We start from the raw sequence: 22,308 nt of genomic DNA, 5'->3' as shown, positions 1-22,308 counted from the left end.
AAGTTTAGAGGCTGTTCTTTTTGGAAATTGTCATATGTTTTCTGGGTTTGAGGTTCCCCTGTTTCTCTCTTTTTTTCTCTTTTTTTTGCAGGGCAATGAGGGTTAAGTGACTTGCCCAGGGTCACACAGCTAGTAAGTGTCAAGTGTCTGAGGCTGGATTTGAACTCAGGTCCTCCTGAATCCAGGCCCGGTGCTTTCTCCACTGAGCCACCTAGCTGCCCTGAGGTCCCCTTATTTCTCAACCCTATGAATATATGTCTCCCTTGTAAATGACTAGGAGGGGGAAAAGGTACAGGAACAAAACTAAGTCCAAAGTCCTTGATTTCCCCTTACCTAGCCACATTCTTCCCTTTAATATGCCTATGTGGCTAGCAGAATTTTGTTTCATATGTTGTTCTTCAGTGCTGTCCAATTCTGTGTGACACCATCTGGGGTTTTCTTGGCAAAGATACTGGAAGTGATTTGCCATTTCCTTCTTCAGCTCATTTTATAGATGAGGAAACTGAGGGTCACACATCTAGTAAATATCTGATGCTGGATTTGAACTCAGAAAGATGAGTCTTCCTGACTGTAGGCTCAACACTATTGTGCCAACTAGCTGCCCTGAATACAACAATTAACTGCATTTTAAAGATGAGGAAAATTGAAACTCAGGTTATGATTTGCATAGGATCACACAGCTATTAGAGGCAGCTAGGTGGCCCAGTGTATAGAGCACCAGCCCTGGATTCAGGAGGACCTGAGTTCAAATCCGGCCTCAGACACTTAACAATTATTAGTTGTATGACCCTGGGCAAGTCACTTAACCACAATTGCCTCACCAAAAACAACAACAACAACAAGCCAGGAGGATCACACAGCTATTGTCTGTGAAATTTGAATCCAGGTGCTATGGAACTGAAAAGAGAAATTAAGAATGGGTATACCTCTGAGGCACAAGGAAGTGATGGGTATCTGCAAATCTGAGAGGTAGCATTATTTGGGGTGTCAGGATTTAGCTTTTAAGGCTGATGTTGGTTGATTGGTGGATGAGAGATTGTCCTGGGAGTAGTGAGCACACTTGTCTGGAAGAAGACTCAGACAACAATCAGTGGATATGATTGTACATATATAACCTATATCAGATTTCTTTCTGTCTGGGGGAGGGGGGAGAGAAGGGAGGGAGGGAGAAAAATTTGGAACTCAAAATCTTATGAAAATTCAGTGTTGATAGTAATGTAATATAAAGTAATAGTAGTGTAATAGTAATGTAAAGATAGTTGAAAACTATCTTTCCATGTAACTGGAAAATAATAACATACTTTTATGATTTAAAAAAAATTAAAAAACAAAAAAGAAGACCTAGTGGTTGCCAATGAGAATGGCCTGGTTGCAGCATAACTAATGTGGAAATATGTTTTGTCTCACTTCACATATATAGTTGATATCGTATTGCTTGCCTTTCAATGGATGGGGGAGGGGATGGAGGAAGGTAGAGAATTTGGAACTCAAAATGTAAAAAAAAGTAAAGGAATGTTAAAAAATATAAAGAAAGAGAGAATGGTTTGGTTGTATGTTGGTGTGAAATGAGAGAACAAAGAGGTCAGCATTCTTGGAGAATTAGTTCAGAGGGAGTATCATTTCAGTAGGTGTACATTTTAGCTTGGTTTGAGGGTCAGGGAGTTAGTGTAGTGTAGTCGAGTGAAGTGCTTGAGAGCCCAAGAAGTATATTTAATATCTTGTGGGAGAGCAGAGGGAGTGAGAATTATGCTTAAATGAATGAATGAATGAATAGGAAAAAAAGCATTTTAAAGCACTTACTGTGTGCCAAGTACAATGCTAAGCATTAGGGATAAATATTTAAAAAGTAGAGTTAGCTCTGTTCTTTAGGAACTTTCATTCTGATATAGAGAGACAACACATATAGAGGAGGAGTGACCAGGGGAGGAATTTTTGGTTCAGAAAGTTGCTGGTGATTTTGAATAGGGGCCATCAAGGTATAGGTTAACATGCCCCATTCAGAAACAAGGGTAGGTTTGATTTGATCACGATTTATAGATCTAGAGGAGAAAGGGTATTCAGGTGGTGATTGGTGAAGTGTTTGAGGAGGTAGCTAGAGAGGAGGTAATGAAGTGAAGCATGGGCCAGAGCTTCCCTGAAATAGTATTTCAGGAAAGGGAGTAAGCAGTGAGGTAGGGTGGGAGACCCAGAGTTCCTTTAGGACTAGATCTCTTCTGTGCACCTCTAGGCTGTTGTTGAGGAGTTTGTGCTGAAACTGGCCCAAAAAAGAAGGGAGTGGGTCTTTGACATGATTTGCAGTGCCTCTGCTCCCCATACTCCTCCCACTAGATGTGTATCTCCAACAAGAGACAAGCTGGGATGCCTCATATGCCATACTGAATCATGGTTTCTGTTTCAGGAGGAGGATGGTGGGTAGAGAGAGGGGTGGGATAGGCATGGGGACCTAGGACACATGGTACCACAACTAAGCTAGTAAGTGAGCTTGGTAAGGGACTGGCTCTGACTTCTGTCTCCATCAGATTAAAAAAAAAAATTTTTTTTTAAGTGAGGCAATTGGGGTTCAGTGACTTGCCCAGGGTCACACAGCTAGTAAGGGTCAAGTGTCTGAGGCTGGATTTGAACTCAGGAACTCCTGAATCCAGGGTCAGTGCTTTATCCACTGCGCCACCTAGCTGCGCCCTCTCCATCAGATTTGATCCCTATTCTGGGTGGCTGACCAGAGAGTTGAGAAGAATCTAAGGAGAGTTTCCTGGGGTGGCCAGAAAAGATATAAGACAGTATTACCTTTGTTGTTGTTCTATGAAAGGGCCTGGGATTTTGGGCTATGGCCTATGACTTCGCTGGTGTAGGGAATGCCTAGTTTGCAAACTCCCTCTGCCAGTGTAAATTAGCCATTGTTCTTGGATTTATAGTATAAGAGATGTGTCTGGAGGGTTGAGAAATTAAATGTCTTCAGTCAATACTTACTTTAATTCAGGCGATTCACTAGAAAGTCAGATACTGAAGTGAGGAAATGGGGCTTATTGAAAAAACCCTGATGTTGAGAAAGATTGAAGGCAAAAGGAAAAGGAGACAGCAGAGGATGAGATGGAGAGAAAGTATCATGGAAATAATGAACATGGGTTTGGACAGACTTCAGGAGATAGTGGAGGGACCAAAGGGCCCAGATGTGGTATTGTCTATGGGGTCATGAAGACTTGGACACATCTGAACAACAGTAAAGGGTTACACAGCCAGTGTGTAACTGGGGAAGTGTGTGTGTAGGGGGGCTTGAATCTGGTCTTCTTGACTCAAAGGCCTCTCTGGGCCAAATAAAAGGCCCACCTTCCAGAGGTGATTTCACAGTGTACCTCACAGTTCAATGCCAATAGATAGAAAATCTGTAGTTCATGTGTGTTTGGCAGCAGTTTCCCTTAGAAGGTATGTACTAGGGTTTGCTAATTGAAATCAATCCCCTCTGGACTTGTGCTCTTAATTATAATCAACTGACATTCTCATTTGAAGGAACAGGGATTATCTGGGGTCTTGGACTCTATAGATTCTGCCCTGTGGGGGCTTGTATGAATGAGGGGGCCTCAGAATGATAGCTTTTAGTTTGATGTCTTTTACTGGGGCTGAGCTTAGATAAGTAAAATGAAAAACACACAAACAGTTCATCTCTCTCCCTGACACAGTCACCCTGAATTAAAAGTTCATTCTCTACAGCTGAATTTGTTCCTGTAGAACTGATTGAAAAGTGAAATTGATTAAAAATTGTGAATAGTTGTGTTGTTGCTGGGTTTTTTTTTTTTTTTTGGTGGAGCATAAATTACTTACTCATTTTTTTTCTTGTCCTTTCAGTAAAGCAAATCATCAGTAACATTTCAGTTCTTAATGAAACCTGCTTGAAGTGGAAGAGAAATATGAAGATGGCTGATTCAGAGGAGATGTATTTAGTAAGTTCAGAGTTGATCTAAATGTTTGCCCCTAGTGGGAGGTTTAAATTTCTTACAAAGTTAAATAAAGCCTGGAAAATATCAACAAATTTAGAAATATTTATACATACATACATATATATATACACACACACACATATATACATATATATACACACACACATATATACATATATATATACAGTGTGTGTGTGTGTGTGTGTGTGTGTGTGTGTGTGTGTGTGTGTGTGTGTGTGTGTGTGTGTGTGTGTGTGTGTGTGTGTGTGTGTGTGTGTGTGAGTGAGAGTGAAATATGGGGCCCGCTCAAAAGTTGATTGAAGTTATCTGGGGAATGATTAATGTCTGGGAGGTGAATTTCAGCTGGGAGAAGGGTGCTTACTAATATCTCCTTTCCTTCCCCTCTCCCCAGCAATCAGGATCACATGATGAAAGAGACCTAAGGCTGGTCACGTGGGGGAGGAGTTTAGAGGGCTGTTCCTTTCTCACCTCTGAGGAAGAAGGGAGGAGTTTAGAGGGCTGCCACTTTGACTATACTGTAGTCCAGTTGGCTAGTGTTTGGTGCCAGTGTCTTGGGGTGAAGATTGTAACTGAGGAAGAAGGGCAGAGCTAGTTGGGTTAAGAGATAAAAGGGCTCCAGAGTCCCACGCTCGACGCCATTTCCGTTAGGGAACTGGCCTATTTGTGGGCAAATGTATAAATAAAGACCTTTGATACTTCTCCAACACTGAGTCCCAGAAATTTTTAAATGGGGTTTCTTACAATTTGTTTCTCTCTCTCTCCCCATATATACACATATACATATACAAACATATATACATATACATACACATACACACATATATACTTATACATATATATACACATATATGTGTGTATATATGTGTATCTATCTAGATATATATATGCATGCACGAGCGCGCACACACATACACACACACACACACACACACACACACACACACACACACCAGAGGTTGTGCAGTGGGTAGAATATGGGACCTTTAGTCAGGAAGACTACTCTTTGTGAGTTAAAATCTGGCCTTGAAACACTTACTAAGTGTGTGACCCTGGGCAAGTCACTTAACCCTGTCTGCATCACTTTCCTCATTTATCAAATGAGCTAAAGAAGGAAATGGCAAACCACTCAAGTATCTTTGCCAAGAAAACCCCAAATGGAATCACAAAGAGTTGGACATGACTGAAAAAACAATTGAACGACAACAATATCAGAAGGAAGGCACTAGAATTAAAAGAGATTGGGAGTGACTTCCTCTAGAAGGTGGTCCTTTACCTGAAGTTGAGACGTGATGGAAGTCAGGAAGTAGAGATGGAGGGAGGAAATTCCAAGCATGAAGGACAAGTAATGAAAATGTGCAGTGTTGGGAGTTGGAGTGCCTTGTGTGAGGAACCACAGGGAGGTCAGTGTCACTGGATTCAGAGTACACGGGAAGGAGTAAAGTGTCCTAAGGCTGCAGATGTGAGAATTGACCTGGTTATAAAGTTCTTAAAAGCCAAACAAAGGTTTTTCTATTTAACTCTGGAGCCAAGAGGGAGCCACTGGAGTTTATTGATAGGTAAAAAGATGGGAGAGGACAGTGTTGAATTAATCATGTGAGGAAATGAGAGAATCAATACTTTCCACATACTTCCATAGAGAAATGCCATAGGAGAGGGTGTTTGCTGAGGGAGGGAGTTGTTAGGGTTGAGTGGGTTGCTTTCTGCATAACAATACTTCAGTCTGTACTAGTAACTCCTATGTAGGTTAGTACTGAACTGATTGCCCAGAGAGATGAGAATATTTTTTTTGTTGTTTATTTTTTGCTTTTTTGTTTGTTTGGCTTTTTTGTGGGGCAATGAAGGTTAAGTGACTTGCCCAGGGTCACATAGCTAGTAAGTGTCAAGTGTCTGAGGTCAGATTTGAACTTAGGTCCTTCTGAATCCAGGGCTGGTGTTTTATCCACTGTGCCACCTAGCTGCTCCAGAGAATATTGTTTAAAGTGTAAAAAGAAGATGCGTGATCAGTAACAAGGAGGCAAGAAGTGAGAACAGTGAGATGATTGCTTCTAATTAAGGAATTTAGGGTGAAAGGGGATTGCTTCAATTTAGGGGTAAAAGGGCAGATTACTCATCTCTGGAAGAATGATCAGAGACTTCTAGGAATAGGTAGGAGTAAAAGGTGACAAGGAAACCTGTTCAATACCTTTAAAAAAAAAAGGAATAGAAACACTCAAGGTATTAAAACTGCCAACAATTCTCAAAAGAACATTTAAAATACCATTCAAAGAAATGAGCAGACTGAAGAAGATCTCCAATAAATTAAAAAAAACCACCAAACAAAGAACAACACACAGATGATAAGAGGTAGAGGCAGGGATGCTAGAAGAAAAATGTATTGAAAGTACACATAGGGGCAGCTAGGTGGTGCAGTGGATAGAGCACTGGCCCTGGAGTCAGGAGTACCTGAGTTCAATCCGGCCTCAGACACTTAACACTTACTAGCTGTGTGACCCTGGGCAAGTCACTTAACCCCAATTGCCTCACGGGGGGTGGGGGGGGTGGGGGGGAGATAGTACACATAAAAGTATGACAAATTAAGTAGGCAGAAGAGGAAAATAATATACAACAATATGACTTCAACAATGGCAATGGCAATGAAAAAGCAATAATGAAACAATCAAACCTGAATACTCTGAAAGTATAATGACCAAGTTTTGGCCCAAAGAAGAGACAGGAGAATATACCTTACACCAGCCCACTTTCTTTGCAGACCCAGAGCACTGCATACTTTCAGACTTCATTGTATTTCTTAGTTTTTCTGGACTTTTTCTTTTTCTTTTCTTTTTCTTTTTTGTTAGGTTTCCTCTCTAGGATCAATGGATTGGGGATGAAGGTGAGGGCAAAGATAGGTTAGGGAATTGTAGCTGATATTAAAAAGCAAAGCATAACAAAGATTATTAAAACAAAATATTCCTCAAGGTATAAAGATGCATTTATGAAAAATAGAATTATTTTGGGACTGATGGCACACTGGATAGATTGTCACTCAGGAAGACTCATCTTTGTGAGTTCAAATCTGGCCTCAGATACTTATTAGCTCTGTAATCCTGGGCTGTTGCTTTAATCCTGTTGGCCTCAGTTCCTCAGGAAATGGCAGACCATTCCAGTATTTTTGCCAAGAAAATCCCACGTGGGGTCATGAAGAGTTGGACATGACTGAAATGACCGAACAACAACAAGAAATCATTCTACAGGAGAATATAATGAGTTAAAGGAACAATATAAACAAGAAAATAGTCAGAAGATTATTACTAGAAAATATTTGGGAGAGAAAAGCGATAGATTAAGAGCATAGGTATACAGTAAGGCCTGAACCAGATTATAACGTAATTGGGAAATATTTAACAAAATAAATGAAAATAAAACAAAGCATAGATAACTTAACATTGTAAAACTAAGTTGATATGTGTTCCACGGGGATCCTTTGAATTAGTGGCCTATAGGGGGAAGCTAGGTGGTGCAGTAGATAAAGCACCCACCCTGGATTCAGGAGGACCTGAGTTCAAATATGGCTTCAGTTACTTGATGCTAGCTGTGTGACCCTGGGCAAATAACTTAATTCTCATTTACCTACAAAAAATGAAAAAATGAATTAGTAGCCTACATTTCTTTTTGAGTTTGATTAGTGATCAGAAGACAGATCATTCATAGAAATTTATTAATATTTGGGCTTCCAAAAGATAAAAGTTTATGAAGACCAAAATTAGGGTATTGGCTGCATCATTGGTGAGAAACAAATAGAGAAGTGATATTGTGACAGGAGATTCAACACAACCTGGCAACTTGTTGACTATATGCAGTAAGGGAGAGGGAAGGATCAAGGATGACTCCAAGGTGATGAACCTAGGTGACTGGGAGTATGGTGATGCCTTCATCAGAAATAAGAAAGGTTAGAGGAAGGGGCAGGTCTAAGGCAGAAAACAGAGTTCTTTTTTGGACCTTGAATTCGTAATAATGGCTATGAGACATTTAGGAGATATCCAATAGGTGGTTAATAATGTGGACTAGAAATTAGGACAGTGCAAGGTCTGGCAGTTCTGACCAAACTGGAAAGCCTCAGAATACAGGCCTAAGTGATGTCTGTTGCATGAGAACCAGGCCTGTCCAAATTTAGTACATTACCAGTGTAACGATTGGAATAACGCCACCTGCTGGATACTTACTGTAGAGGAGTTCTGCCCATGAAGGGAAGGTCTTTGAGGGCAAGACCAGGAGTCAGGAAGTGACGCGGGCTAGTGGGAGGAGGAAGGAAGAGACTGGCGCTCAGTCTGGGTCTCTTTCCTCTGGACTCTGGTGGAGAGCGGAGCTAGAAATGTGCTCTCCCTTTAATAGATAGGAATCTAGGCCTTTTTCTCTCTCTTTACCAAATTCTTATTCTCCTTAATAAATGCTTAAAAGTCTAACTCTTGCTAAAGCTTATAATTTATTGGCGACCACTCATTAGATATTTTAGACAGTTTAGCTAGAATTTTAGCCCTTAACACCAGGTTGGCTATAAAGTGATGCATTTTTTATGCACAGCAAGCCTCTGAATTCAAATATGAAACTCATATTATTATAATATTCAGCAATTAAGGGAATACCCATACTGATAAAACTACATATATTTGAAATATTGAAGAAACCATAAATGTTAATGGATTGAATTCCTGTCTAAAAGAGAAAATATTATTAAATTGATTAAATTTCTGTTCCTGTTGTCTAAAAGAGCATTAATAGTACCAAGAGATATACATGTATTTCAATATCATAGGATAGACTAAACATTAATGTTCTTCAAGTATCCCTAGAAAAATCTAGGGAGTACAGCAATGATATCTAATAAATCACAATTCAAATTAAAGATAATTGAAATCTAAACAAAGAAATTTGTATCATAATTAAAAGTACCATCAAGGTACTGATCATCAAGGTATATCCCTATTAAATATCTACACCCCTAATTGTAAAATAATTAAAAGGAAAATTTAATTGATTTGCAAAAAAGTAGGTATAAATAAGATTTTAACATTGTACTTACAGAATATAATGAATTATGCACAAAAATAAGAAAGGAATTGCTGATTGGAATAGCATTCTGATTTGTAAGTAATATATATAATTTTTTAACAGCACATGAAAAATTTGCAAAAAATGATTATGTTCAAGGGCACAAAGAAGTTATAAATTCAGAAAGGCAAAAATATTTTAATGGGTTGGTATGCAATAATAATAGATTTATGGTATTTGGAGATTCATTTAAAATTATACTCAATAGCAAATTCATGTTCTTAAATACTTATATTAATAAGAGATAAAATGGATAAGTTGAGTTTTCAGATAAGGAAATTAGAAAATGAACAAATTCCTATGACCAAAGCAAGCACAAAGAAGCAAACAAAAAAAAAACAAAAGGAGAGATTAGTTACGTACAGCTATGGGTTAACACATGACTTATGCACAGCGATAGGCTAACAAAACTGACAACATAAAATAAATAGCTAACATTATTATGCTATTAAAATTAATACATTTGTTCTCTGATGAATTTTAAATAATGGAATTTTTGGGTTTGCATATAAGTATTTTTATTTTGTTTCTATGTTTAAATGGTTGGATTTTTGATGGTCGCTAAACATTTAAAATAAAACATTGAAAAATAAATGGAGGCAATTATCAGAGACAAGAAAAAGAAAGGGCATGGGAATGCAGAAGGGAAACAGAGAAGTGCTTATGTTTCCCTGATGTCACAGACTTCCCTTGGTTGATCTTGTTTCAGGTCTTCCTGTGTTCTCTCTTGGTCTGTCTTTTCCAGATAGAGGGTGATGATAATGGTCATTACTATGATCACAGTTATATTAACATTATATGATATTATGTAATAACATCATATACTATATTGTCATATATTATGTCATCAGCTTGCATTTATATTGTGTCGTAGAATTTGTAAAGTACTATAGAAATATTTTCTTATTTGATCCTTACAACAACCCTGGGAGGTAGATGTAACATTACCCCTATATTATATTATTTCCATTTTAGACATGAGGAAACTGAGGCTGGCAGAAATTAAGTGATTTGTTCAGTGTCATAAAACTAAGAAACATATGAATCTGAATTTGAACTCAGATTTTTGTGACTTCAGGTCTAGTGCTTTATCTGCTACCATCACCTAATTATTATAGGATCAATAATCTCCAGGCCCAGTTCTGTTCACTGTACTATCTAGGTGCCTCATGATTATAGGATCATGGGTATAGAGCTAGAAAGGACCTTAGAGACTAGATTATAGTCCAGTGCCTTCATTTTACAGATGAGGAAACTGAGGCCTAGAACAGTTAAGTAACACGCCTACGGATTACATAGGTTGTACGAGCAGAACTGGGATTTGAACCCTCAGCCTTATGATTCCAAATCCAGCACACTACCTCTTGTTAGAATATTTTTGGTGACTAGCTTAATTTGGGGGGCTAATCTGACTGGAGGACTAAACTGGGGACTTATGACTATTTGGCTATCTGACTTCGTTAATTTACTGTGGGCCGTTTGTAAAGTTCTACCACACTGCTCCACTCCCAAATTGATAAACTAAAGATTAAAAAGGCTCTTGACTAAATAATCAAAGCAGAGTTTATTTATGAGATACTATTTCAAATTAGGAATACAGGGAAATAAAGTGTACAACCTGACTGCTTTCCTGTGGTCTCTTTCCACTGCATCTCTTTCCCCCACCTGCTGCGCTTCGAACTTCTTGAATACAATAAGGGCCTTAGCCGCCTCCGGCCTCACGTTACACTTTCCCTGGTTTGTATTAAGGCCTGTAACCTTGTCAGACCTGTCTCTCCTTTTCCGAACAGAACTCTCCTCCGTCCTTGTCCGGGCTCTCCTCTAGTCAGCCTCTCTCCTAGTCCGTCCTCGAGTCTCCTCTAGTCTGTCCTCTTCTAGTCAGCCCCCCTTCTTTCTAGTCCGGCCTTGCTCCTTTTCTATCTAGTCCGTCTCCTCCCACCTGTCTCACTCCCAGGTCTATATATACCTTTTCTTCTCTCCACTCAAATCTCGGGGCTTCCTTTGCCCCCACAGACCAAGCTAATCCGCTAGCCAGGGCTGCGGCTGGTGGGGGGGGGGCGGTGTGCTCTCGAGCCTCATGCCTCACAGGCTCTTTCAGATAGCTCCGCTCAGGTCAGAGGGAGCTGGGGGCTTCTTTTTTTTTTCCCCCAGCTGTCTGACCTGGCGTCTTGTATAGCCCACGGGGCTTTTTTGCTCAGCTAAAGCTGAGGAGGAGGGGGAGAGACCCTGAGGGCCTAAGGCTTTCTAATCTCAGCCTAAAGGTAGGGTCCTCAAATCAAAATAAATTTCCACACTCTCATAGTACACTCTGAGTGACTTAAACTTTTTGCCTGTCGTTCTTATGAGAGGAGATGTGTGTATATATGTATGTGAATGCAGATTGTTATATATACATACACACATATCTATATATGTACACACATATATGTGTATGTATGTGTATATTTATATCCTCAAAGTGTTGGCAGACTAGGAGGGAGGGAATGGGTTTTAGTGGAAAGAACATCAAACTGGGAATCATGAAATACAGAGCTACTAGATAACTGTGTGACATTTTGGGAAGTGACTTAACCTCTTGGGAGGGAGGGTATCAGTTTCTTTATCTGAATGCTGGTAATAAGAAGATGGAGTGGGGGAGTTGGGGGAGGTAATAATAATAATGGAGAAGGAGGAGAGCAACAGCAACACCCCTTTGCTCTCTTAATGTTGCTATAAGGATCAAAGGAAATAATTTAAGTGAAAGCACTTGGAATTCAATTCAACAAGTCCTTATTAAACAACCATATGTGGCAAGCACTGTGCTAGATACTGGAGATACAGAGACAAAAATGTAACAATTCCTGTCCTCAGGGTGATTACATTTGGTGGTGGTGGTAGGAAATAAATAACATGCCATTTCATGTGTATAATCTACACATACATGCACACATATGGATATGTCAAATACATATATAGTACATCATACACACACATACACACACACACACACAAATCTCTGGGAGAAGGTACAGTTCTGATAATTGTTAATATAATAGGGAGGTCCAGGAAGTATAATGAAAGGTAGGCTAAAGTAGGAGGACAGGGGAGGAATGGGGCTGACGTGGGTGGGTATGGGAAGTGGCAATGATGGGAGGGGGCTTCAGCCTAGACAGTGTAGGGTGTGGATTCTGAGTGGAGCCACAAGGCAGTAGGTTGTCAAGTCCTTCAAATAATGGTGATATTGATTTGATTGTCAACCTCCGAGCAAGATTTCAAAGTGGTATGTGTGCATGTGGGCATTCAGATGATGAATCCCTAATCTTGCCTGGTGGTCCTGTGGCCTGACTACTTAGAAGTCTGTAAAGCACTAGACAAACATAAAGAATTTTCATCATTGTCAGCATCTTACCTCCTAAACCTTTCTGTTACAGTTCCACATATGGGGCCACCGAGGGTATCAGAAGGAATTTGACCAGGAAGTGTCATTTAACCTGACCACTGATAGTCAGGCTCCTGAGGTGTGCCTAGATCTGTACCCAGGCACCAACTACACCATAAACATCACGGCTGCTTCCTCTGGACTTCCTGTGCTGGTCTCCCTTATGACCCAGATAACTGGTAGGTCTTGGATAATTAATTACTTTTTCGATGAGGAATCTAGTGACCTCAAAGGACCTTGGAAGCAGGGAGAGGGAGGTATCCAATCTATTGCTTTTACTCCATGGAGCTAAATCCTCCTTGTATGATCATCATGGCTATGTTGATTGGCTTTCCTACTTCAAATGTTTTGGAAGTGCATTATCTTAAATCATGTGCTCCACTCTGGGTCCAGAAGCCTGAAGGAGCTATGGAAAGAGCATTGACTTTGGAGTTGGAAGATCTGTTCTCTGGGCAACTTTGGATACTTAACAGCTGTGTAACTCAAGCTCTTTTTCTCTTAGCAACCCAGTAAAATAGGATCAGCTGATGTATGTAAAAGACTTTGTAAACTAAAGCTACATAAATTTCATGAGAGGCAGAGGGGAGTGATGGATAGAGAGCCTAACTCGAGGCTAGGAACACCTTGTTTCAAACTTTACTTCTCACACATACTGTGTGTGACCTTGTGTGAATTATTTAATATCTCAGTACTCTAGGTAACTCTCTAGGCAGGAATTTCCTAACATGGGAGATGTCTGTACCAATACTTTTTTTTTTTTTTTTTTAGTGAGGCAGTTGGGGTTAAGTGACTTGCCCAGGGTCACACAGCTAGTAAGTGTTAAGTGTCTGAGGTCGGATTTGAACTCAGGTATTCCTGAATCCAGGGCCGGTGCTCTATCCACTGTGCCACCTAGCTGCCCCTGTACCAATACATTTACAGATCAAGTTCCTATCCCTTTCTACTATTCTTATAGTCAACAGTCAGTCAATAAATGTTTATTAAGTGCCTGCTATATACCAGGAATGGTGATAAGCCCTGGAGATTCAAAGAAAGGGGAAAAAAGATTATTTTAGTTTCCAATTAATTTTTAATCTTCCAAAAGCTTCCAGAGCTCTTTATTAAATTAATTTTTATTGCATTGTGGTCTGGAAAGGGTACATTTAATATTTCTGCTTTTCTGCATTTGTTTGAAGGGTTTTTATGCCCTAATACATGGTCAGTTTTTGTGAAGGTGTCATATAGCTGATCAAAAGGTATAGTTTTTTCTATTCCCATTCAATACATACATAGATACATATAAACACAACCAGTTGGGTATAGAATCATATCATGACCAACAGGGAAGTAGATGGGGAAGAGGTTAGGAGAAAGGAGAAGGGAAATTTGTTTTATTGTTTCTTGATGCCTCGTGGAGTTATTAAATTCTACTTGCCCACTTCTAATTTTTAAGGAGTTATTTTCTTTTCTGAGGTTTTGTACCTTCCATTCTGCCAATTCTATATTTTAGGTATCCTTTTCTTCATTATTTTTATGTCTCTCTTACCAAGCTGTTAAATTTCTTTTCAGAATTTTGTTGCATTTCTCTCATTCCTTTTCCAATTTTTCTGCTGCCACTTTTATTTGATTATTAAAATTATTTTTCCTTCTTTTAAAAAAATCTCTTTAAGTCTTCTAGGAATTCTTGGGCTTGCATCCAATTTGCAATTTTTATTTGATACTTTGCTTGTAGCTGTTTTCACATAGTTGTCTTTTTCTGAGTTTGCACCTTGAGCTTCTATGTCATTATAGTCACTTTTGATGGTCAGGATTTTTTTTTGATTGTTTCATTATTTTTCCAACTTATTTCTTGATTTTGAACTTCATGTTAGAATTGAGCTCTACTCACCTGGGGTGTGGGGGAGAAGTACTGTCCCATGCTTCAAGCTTTTTTACCCTGCTATTTTTTCTTTTTTAATTATTTAGAATTTTCCCCAAGTTACATGTAAAAAAAAATATTTCTTTCACATTGATTTTTTAAAACTTTGTGTTCTGAATTTTCCTCCTCCCTCCCTCCTCAACCCTCCCTTATGAAATCAAGAAATTCAGTATAAGTCATACATGTTACCTTGCTATTTTCACAACTAGTTCTGGGAATTTGCAGGTTTTCAATGCTTTCAACGTAGTATGATCTGGGGAGATTTGTGGTCACTTTGCTTCTGATCTGCACTCTATTCCTTACCCAGGTAGGGAGCTTGTACCTTTGCAACCACAAAAACTAGTGTTCCTCCTCCCTTACAACACAGCACTAGAAGACAGGCAAGGGAGTTGCCCAAAAGCAACCGGTCCTGCACCTACTGCTAGCATAGGGTTCCCCTGTAATCTCTTTTTGACTGGAAACTGATGTTTTAAATAGAGTAGTATTCTATGCAGACATTAAATATTCTAGCATTCTTATTATACTTATGTCTGTCTGTGTTTAATATCTTAGGCACATGAATAAGCTGGGAGTGTAGAACTAAGTCAGAAATTTCGCAAAAATGAATAAAGGTAGTATAAATATTGTGACACTTTTGATTTTAAGAATTACTTAATAATAAGTTGCTCTTCGTACCCCTGGGACTTTTGGAGAGACTTTTTGTTGCTGTTTCTTGATCATTACATTTTTTTTTCTTGTGTTTGTGTCTTTTTTTTTCTTTTTTGCAGGGCAATGAGGGTTAAGTGACTTGTCCAGGATCACATAGCTAGTTAAGTGTCAAGTGTCTGAGGCTGGATTTGAACTCAGGTCCTCCTGAATCCAAGGCCAGTGCTTTATCCACTGTGCCACCTAGCTGCCCTCTTATGTGTATCTTTTTAAGAAAGTGATACATAGTTTATGAATGTGTTATATAAAGCAAATAAATGTGTGATCAGCTTCTTTTTGGAAGGGTCACTTGTATTCTCATCTTTTGGTAGTAGATATGTGATGCCTATTATAAAGGTGGAATCAGCTTTGGGTCTCAGGAGAAGCTTGTAAGGTACTTTGCTAGTATTTACTGTACCACATTTGAGCTAATAATTATGGATCTTATTCCTCCCTGTGCCTCTTTCCAGTTTACCCTTCACATATTTCTTCAGGAGCTCTCCCTCACCTCCAGAGTCTTTGCTTCTTAAGACTCTGTGGTTAAGGTTTTGATCCATGTCAGTTCATTAGTTTTGTTCTTTGCCAATTTGCCTTCTCCTATTTGCTTAATAAGGATGTTGACTTTTGCTTTCAGTTGCTGACTCAGAGAAACTAGAATCTTTCCTATCCTCTAGGTTTCTGGATTTCATTGTGCATATTTATTTTTTGTAACCTTTAACTGGGCAGTAATAGGATATTTAAGTTTTCTCCTTAGTGGACCAGTGAGATATTGGTGTAATCTTCCAATAATCTTCACTAGCTTTTTCAAGCCACTTCTGCCAAGATAGTGTTTGACTTCTGCCCTTAGGGTTATTGCTTGATACCTGTTTTGTTCCTGTGGTTCTTACTATGTTTTTAAAAATACTTTGTAGCAAAAACTGCAGGAGAGTACATTCATGATGATTATAGCAGATACCACATTTTAAAAAATAACTCTTATTTGCTGTAGCTGACCCACTGGTTGGATGCTGGTGATAACAATGAAAAGACAAGTTAGTTACAAAGAGACTAATATTGGAACAACCAGAAAGGGGCAGTGGCATTTAAGAAGTACAGTGGCATAATTAGTGGCATGGAATTGGTGTTTATGAGGTGGTTGAAAAGCACAGTAAAATTTTAGTATCTCAACATAGAGATGAGAAAAATAATAATTCTTGCTAGAAGACAGAACTCTAAGACCTCTTCTCCCTTGAGCTTTGATTAGAAAGAGTGGAGATGGGTTTTCAGAGAATTACTTTGAATGCACATGTGCCAATGTTTTCTGAGTTACTTAGTCATCTTCGCTCATCAATTTGATTTTTGTTCTATGAGATATTTTATTTTTTTTCTGTTACATGTAAAGATAGTTCTCAACTTTTGTTTATACATGCTTTACAATTTCAGATTTTTCTCCCTCCCTCCCCTCCCTCCCCCCTCCCCTAGACAGCAGGTAATCTGATATAGGTTATATCTATATATCTCTATACATATACATATAGATATATATATACACACACACATATATATATACATATATACATATATATATACACACACATATATACACACACATATATATACACACACACATACATACACATAATAACATTAATCCTATTTCTGCATTAATCCTGTTACAAGAGAAAGAATCAGAGCAGTGATGCAAAACCTCAAAATAGAAAAAAAAAACAACAGCACCCAAAACAAAAGAAATAATATGGTTCAATCAGCATCTATACTCCACAGTTCTTTCTTTCTTTTTTTTTCTTGGATTTGGAGATCCTCTTCTATCATGAGTTCCCTGGAACTCTTCTGTACCATTGCATTGGTGAGAAGAATATAGTCCATCACAGTAGGTCAACACTCAATGTTGATGATACTGTGTACAATGTTCTTCTGGTTCTGCTCATCTCACTCATCATCAGCTCATGTAAGACCCTCCAGGTTTCTCTGAACTCTTCCTGCTCATCATTTCTTACAGCACAATAGTATTCCATTGTATTCATATACCACAACTTGTCCAGCCATTCCCCAATTGATGGGCACCCCCTCAACTTCCAATTCCTTGCTACCACGTAAAGAGCAGCTATAAATATTTTTGTACATGTGGGTCCCTTTCCCCCTTCCATGATTTCTTTGGGCAAAAGACCTAAAAGTGGGATTGCTGGGTCAAAGGGTATGCACAGCTTTATCGCCCTTTGGGCATAATTCCAAATTGCTCTCCAGAATGGTTGGATCAGCTCACAGCTCCACCAACAATGCATTAGTGTTCCAATTTTCCCACAGCCTCTCCAACATTTATTATCTTCCTTTTTTGTCATTTTAGCCAATCTGATAGGTGTCAGGTGGTACCTCAGAGTTGTTTTAATTTGCATCTCTCTAATCATTAGAGATTTAGAGCATTTTTTCATATGGGAATAGATAGCTTTGGTTTCTTCATCAGAAAACTGCCTGTTCATATCCTTTGACCATTTCTCAATTGGGGAATGACTTGGATTCTTATAAATTTGATTTAATTCCCTATATATTTTAGAGATGAGGCCTTTATCAGAAGCACTGGCCTCAAAAATTGTTTCCCAGCTTTCTGCCTCCCTTTGATTTTTGTTCTAATTTGACTCTTGCTGTGATATTCAAAAAGTCACTTCACCATCTCTCTGTAGGACTTTGTACTAGTTGATGTCCAAGACCTGAGGTCTAAAACATATATTTTTTTTCTGTGATCCAGTGATATATTCTATGATATCCATGGCCTTTGGTGGCTAAACACATTTCAGATTAGAAGTATGAGTCTCAGTATTTATATTCTCCACCACTAGGAGAAGCTGTTGAGTTGCTGAGGTTTACTAAATTCTCATGTTAAAGAACTGGTCATGGTATTCTCTGAATCTGGAATACTTTAAAGTTTAAAAACAAAAATTCCGAGTATTAGCTTTTGCCAGAAAATGGGGGACTGTTAGAGCTTAATTTATGTTTGAAAATGTGCATATACATGTGTATTACACTGTTTATCTGTCTATTCATAATTGTCCAGAATAGGAACACATTTTTCTAAAGTCTTAAATTCTTTCATGTTATTGGAATTGTTGAGTAAAAAAAAAATTGAGGCCAGAAAAATGCCACCGCTGAATTCGGAGAAAAGAGTGAACTGAGTTTCCCTTTCCGGTACATTACCTTAAACAACAATCTGACTGATGGGAACTGGATTAAAACAAGTTGTTGGGATATATTACTCTCCTCACAAGACAGGAAGAGTTCGAGGAATTTTGAAAGACAGAAACAAATGTTTTACTTGGGGAGGGAGGTATGCTGAGTTCTAACTTGTCTGACTCATCTCTCGTGTTCTTACGCAGGTGGATGGGTAATCCACATTGAGCCACATAGGTTTACAACACCCCACCTTTCAAACCTTCTTTCTAGATAGTATAAAGAACATGCTGACCTGTCTCTTACTGATATAGATACCTCCTTCCTCCCTCTCAGCCAATGATTCTGGTTACACATTCTCCCATGTTAATTACGAAAGTAGCCACATTGTTTGCTGGCCAAGTCTATAAATTTGCTGGCTTTTTCCTTTAACACCTGTTCTCTGCTCACCCTCCACCCCGCATACACGTCTTTGAATGAGAAAACAAGATCTTTCATTATTACAATTAATAAAATGCCATTTTATTATCATAATTATATATTGATAACAATAGTTAGCATTTTCATAGTTTTTTAGGCTATACAACAAAGCATTTTACAAATATTATTTCATGATATATCCTCACAACAATCTTGGGAGGTAGGTGCTATTATCATCCTCCTTTTTTAACAGATGAAAAAATTGAGACAGACAGAAGTTAAGTGACTTGTCCAGGTTTGCACAGCTAGTAAAGATTCTGAGGTAGGATTTGAACTCAGGTCTTCCTGCCTCCAGGTTCAATGTTATATGCATTGCACATCCTGGCTGCCTATTGAAAGGTAAGGCTGAGACTTAATTAGGACAGCATAGTGGTGATTGGAGGTTAACATTTTATCATGGAAACCAAACAAAAAACCAAATTTCAGGTAACAGTATTCGATGAAGGTTGAAGAAGCTATTCCTCCTTTCAGCCTTTGGGACTCTCCCTTAGTGTTATTTAATATGTTTGTTGAATGAATGAAAAAAATTGCATTAAAATCAGGGGGGAAAAAAGGCTAGAAGAAAATCCATTGTGCCAGGATAAGTAGGAATTGCACAGAGAATGTTTAGAACTTCATTGCTACTTCTAGTGGACCATATGGTTCCCATTTTGAGGGAACCATTATCCCCTAGCTGATTCTAGCTAGCCATGTGTGACTCAGCTCCTGAACGCTTTGTGGGTGATGAAGCAATTTCTTCATCTGGGAGGTACCAGTGACTCAGTAGACCTTTAAAAGAGGAGTGACTCCATCCCTGGCTCTCTTTTACTTCAACCCTCCAGTGGTCACTATGTAACTCTGGGACTTCTCATGAGGAGTGAAAGAAGACTCTTTTCTATCCCAACAGCAGGTCAGCTGTTCCCATGTCACAGCTAAACCTGGGGCTTATCTAATTGTGCTCCAGGATAAACCTCCGGGCACCCCTTTTGCCTGATACTATATAACCAAAAATTCATCTCAAGTTGGATGTGTCTGGACTTGGAGGCAGTCTCGCAAATTTGAGAGATGTGGAGGAGCTGGGTCCTTAGCCAGTGTTGGCTAAGAAGGCGTCTCTCTCTGTTAGAGAAATTGATCACAGATGGAGGATGTGCCCTATACCTGGGTTGGCTTTCCAGAAAACATGTAGAAATATAAAATGCCTATTCCACAGTTGCAGAAAATGCTTTGTTTTGATTATTTAAGTCTCAACCTCTAGATAGAGCATAACAGTAGTTATTATGTGTGTAATTGGCTGGGCTTGACTCAAGCCAGTCTCCTGATAGTTTAGGTCTGAAATTAGAACAAAATGAGACACTTGTAATCCACCCAACATTTAACAAGAGCAGATTTACTTAGTCATAGCAGGATACGGATAGTCAGAGAAGTGAAGAGATGTTCATCCAGGATTAAGCATTGATTCAGCCGAGTACAACTTTCTAGTGTTGTTCATGCTCCTGATCTGTGGGATGATGCTTCAGGGACGAGCCCTTTCTGTCTTGGATGTTTTCTACTCAGGTAATAAGGAAGCTCTATCAATGTACTGAACCTTGGTCTCTTGAGCCAATTAAATCTCAAGAACAATTTCAATTCCTTTAAGGCAATATGAACCTAATTTTCATGGGGGAAGGGAGCAGGGATGCTTAGGATATTGCTCCTATCACAGTGGTGTTCTTTCTTAGTTAAGTTTTTGTTTTTCTATCAATGAGTGTTTATGAGAACCATTTATGATAAGCATTTCTTTTGTACATGTTAAATAAATACTTGTCTCATACCTGATTTATGTTATATATTTCTCTCCCTTTAAGGAGACCCCAGAAACTTAAGCTTTAGATAAGTCTTCCCCAGGGCACTAAGAAGTAGGGGTATAATATGCCAAAGATAGTGAGAAAAGGAGCTTAATTCCTTTCTTGAGAGATCAAGCTCACCTAGGCCTGAACCCTGTCTGGCCATGCCCATGGGCCCAGAACAGAGGAGAGGGAGAGTTTTATTATTACAGATAATAAATATATGAGTAATGATAACAATAGCTAGCATTTGCATAGTGTTTTAAGGTATACAAACCATTTTACAAATATTATTTCTTGGCATCTTCGCAACAACCTTGGGAGGTAGGTCCTATTATTATTCTCATTTTTTACAGTTGAGAAAGGGCTCCTTGGGCCCCAGAGTGATTCATAATTGTTAGTTCAGATAGCTAGAGGAAACCAAGACAAATTAAAGTAGAAGAATCCCTTTATACTTATTTTTACCTCATTTTTTTTAAATGAAGAAACAGGCAATTCATAGATAGAGAGCCTAGAAAATCAAGTTGAATTGGAATAAAGTCTGTTGAAATCATATTAATAGATTAGATGTTTTCAGATGTTCTGGTCCCAATGGCTTATTTCTTACATTCTGGGTGCTTATATCTTTTGATCTCTAGGGTCCAGTGACAGTTGGTATGTGCATAGCCAAGAAAATAGAGAAAGACTCCAAAGGTGTCAGAATGCACATATTGCTGACCTTGCTACACAATGTCATCACTGCTCCATACTTGGGTATATGCTGTGATTAAAAACCTAAAGGTTTTTAAGTATGAAAATCTTCCTAAAACATATAACACAAGAATTTGACATTGAAGAACACAGATACACAGAGAAACCTACCCCTATTCCCATAGTACTTAGAGGCGCACTGTTTTACCACTGAGAGATCTTACTGGCCCCTCTTCCCATCCCTCCGACCTATAATCAACTGTCTAGAATGAGGGCAACTTGAGAAATACTAGCCCAGATTTCTGGCTTAGCTCTGCATTTACAGGCTAGGAATAGGTAATCTTAGAAGGGAAGAGAGGCTGGTGCCCTTGTCAGGGTTATGGGCAACTGTGAGGGCCCTCCTTTTCCACATATAAATTGCTTTGTCTCCCCAATTGTGGAATAACAAACAGGCTGGATTCAATCTGGTGCTGCCATTTGCCCTTTCCTAAGACACATGTGTCTTATCCAAGATTGTTGTCCTGAAGATTGTTGGAGAGCTGGTTTAGTACTTATATTTTTAAAAAGAGGAAAGATATAGAATCCTAAATTACAGATATGTATGCTGTAATTCTCTTGGGAAAATACTAGGGGAAAAGTCATGTGAACATTTTGCAGAGATTAGTGTCCTGGGTAATAACCAACCTCGCTTTGTAAAATACAGTCATACTTATTTAATCTTGAGCAGAAAAAAGAGCCTAGGAAGTCAAGGCAAAAATGAAACAACAACCCCAACAATTATAGGAAGTCTTTTCAATTTCACGTAAAGTTCTCACCTGAAAAAAAACAAAAAACAAAAACCACTAACATAGTCTAGAGCATACAACTATGAGGTGAGTATAGGATTATAGCCATACAATGGTTTTTGATGGTGGGCATAAGTAAATGCATAATCTTAACGTAATTCTCCATCTCTTTAAAGATCTCTTGTGTTGCTTTTGCTTTGCTAATGTCTGACCCCTGCTGTTATTACCTAGTCCTGACTATTATTGCCATGTTCTTGCTGCTGTCACAATGCTTATGATCTTATTGTAGTAATCTGCACCACCAATTCTTCCCTTGTCCTTCAACTTCAATAGGTTGTGGATAAATTAG

General features: G+C 38.7%; 1 protein-coding gene across 1 annotated transcript in view; it reads left to right on the top strand.

Moving 5' to 3' along the window:
* Window positions 1-22,308, top strand: part of SUSD1 (sushi domain containing 1) — a 341,419-nt gene that overhangs the window by 187,732 nt on the left and 131,379 nt on the right. Inside the window, exons 12-13 of the mRNA XM_043975620.1 lie at window positions 3,841-3,935; window positions 12,452-12,638. Coding sequence (XP_043831555.1) covers window positions 3,841-3,935; window positions 12,452-12,638 — 282 coding nt within the window. The remainder of the gene's footprint in view (window positions 1-3,840; window positions 3,936-12,451; window positions 12,639-22,308) is intronic.

Source organism: Dromiciops gliroides, chromosome 1 (genome assembly GCF_019393635.1).
Source record: "Dromiciops gliroides isolate mDroGli1 chromosome 1, mDroGli1.pri, whole genome shotgun sequence".
NCBI classification, from domain to species: Eukaryota; Metazoa; Chordata; class Mammalia; order Microbiotheria; family Microbiotheriidae; genus Dromiciops; species Dromiciops gliroides.
This window is presented reverse-complemented; position numbering and strand designations above follow the sequence as displayed.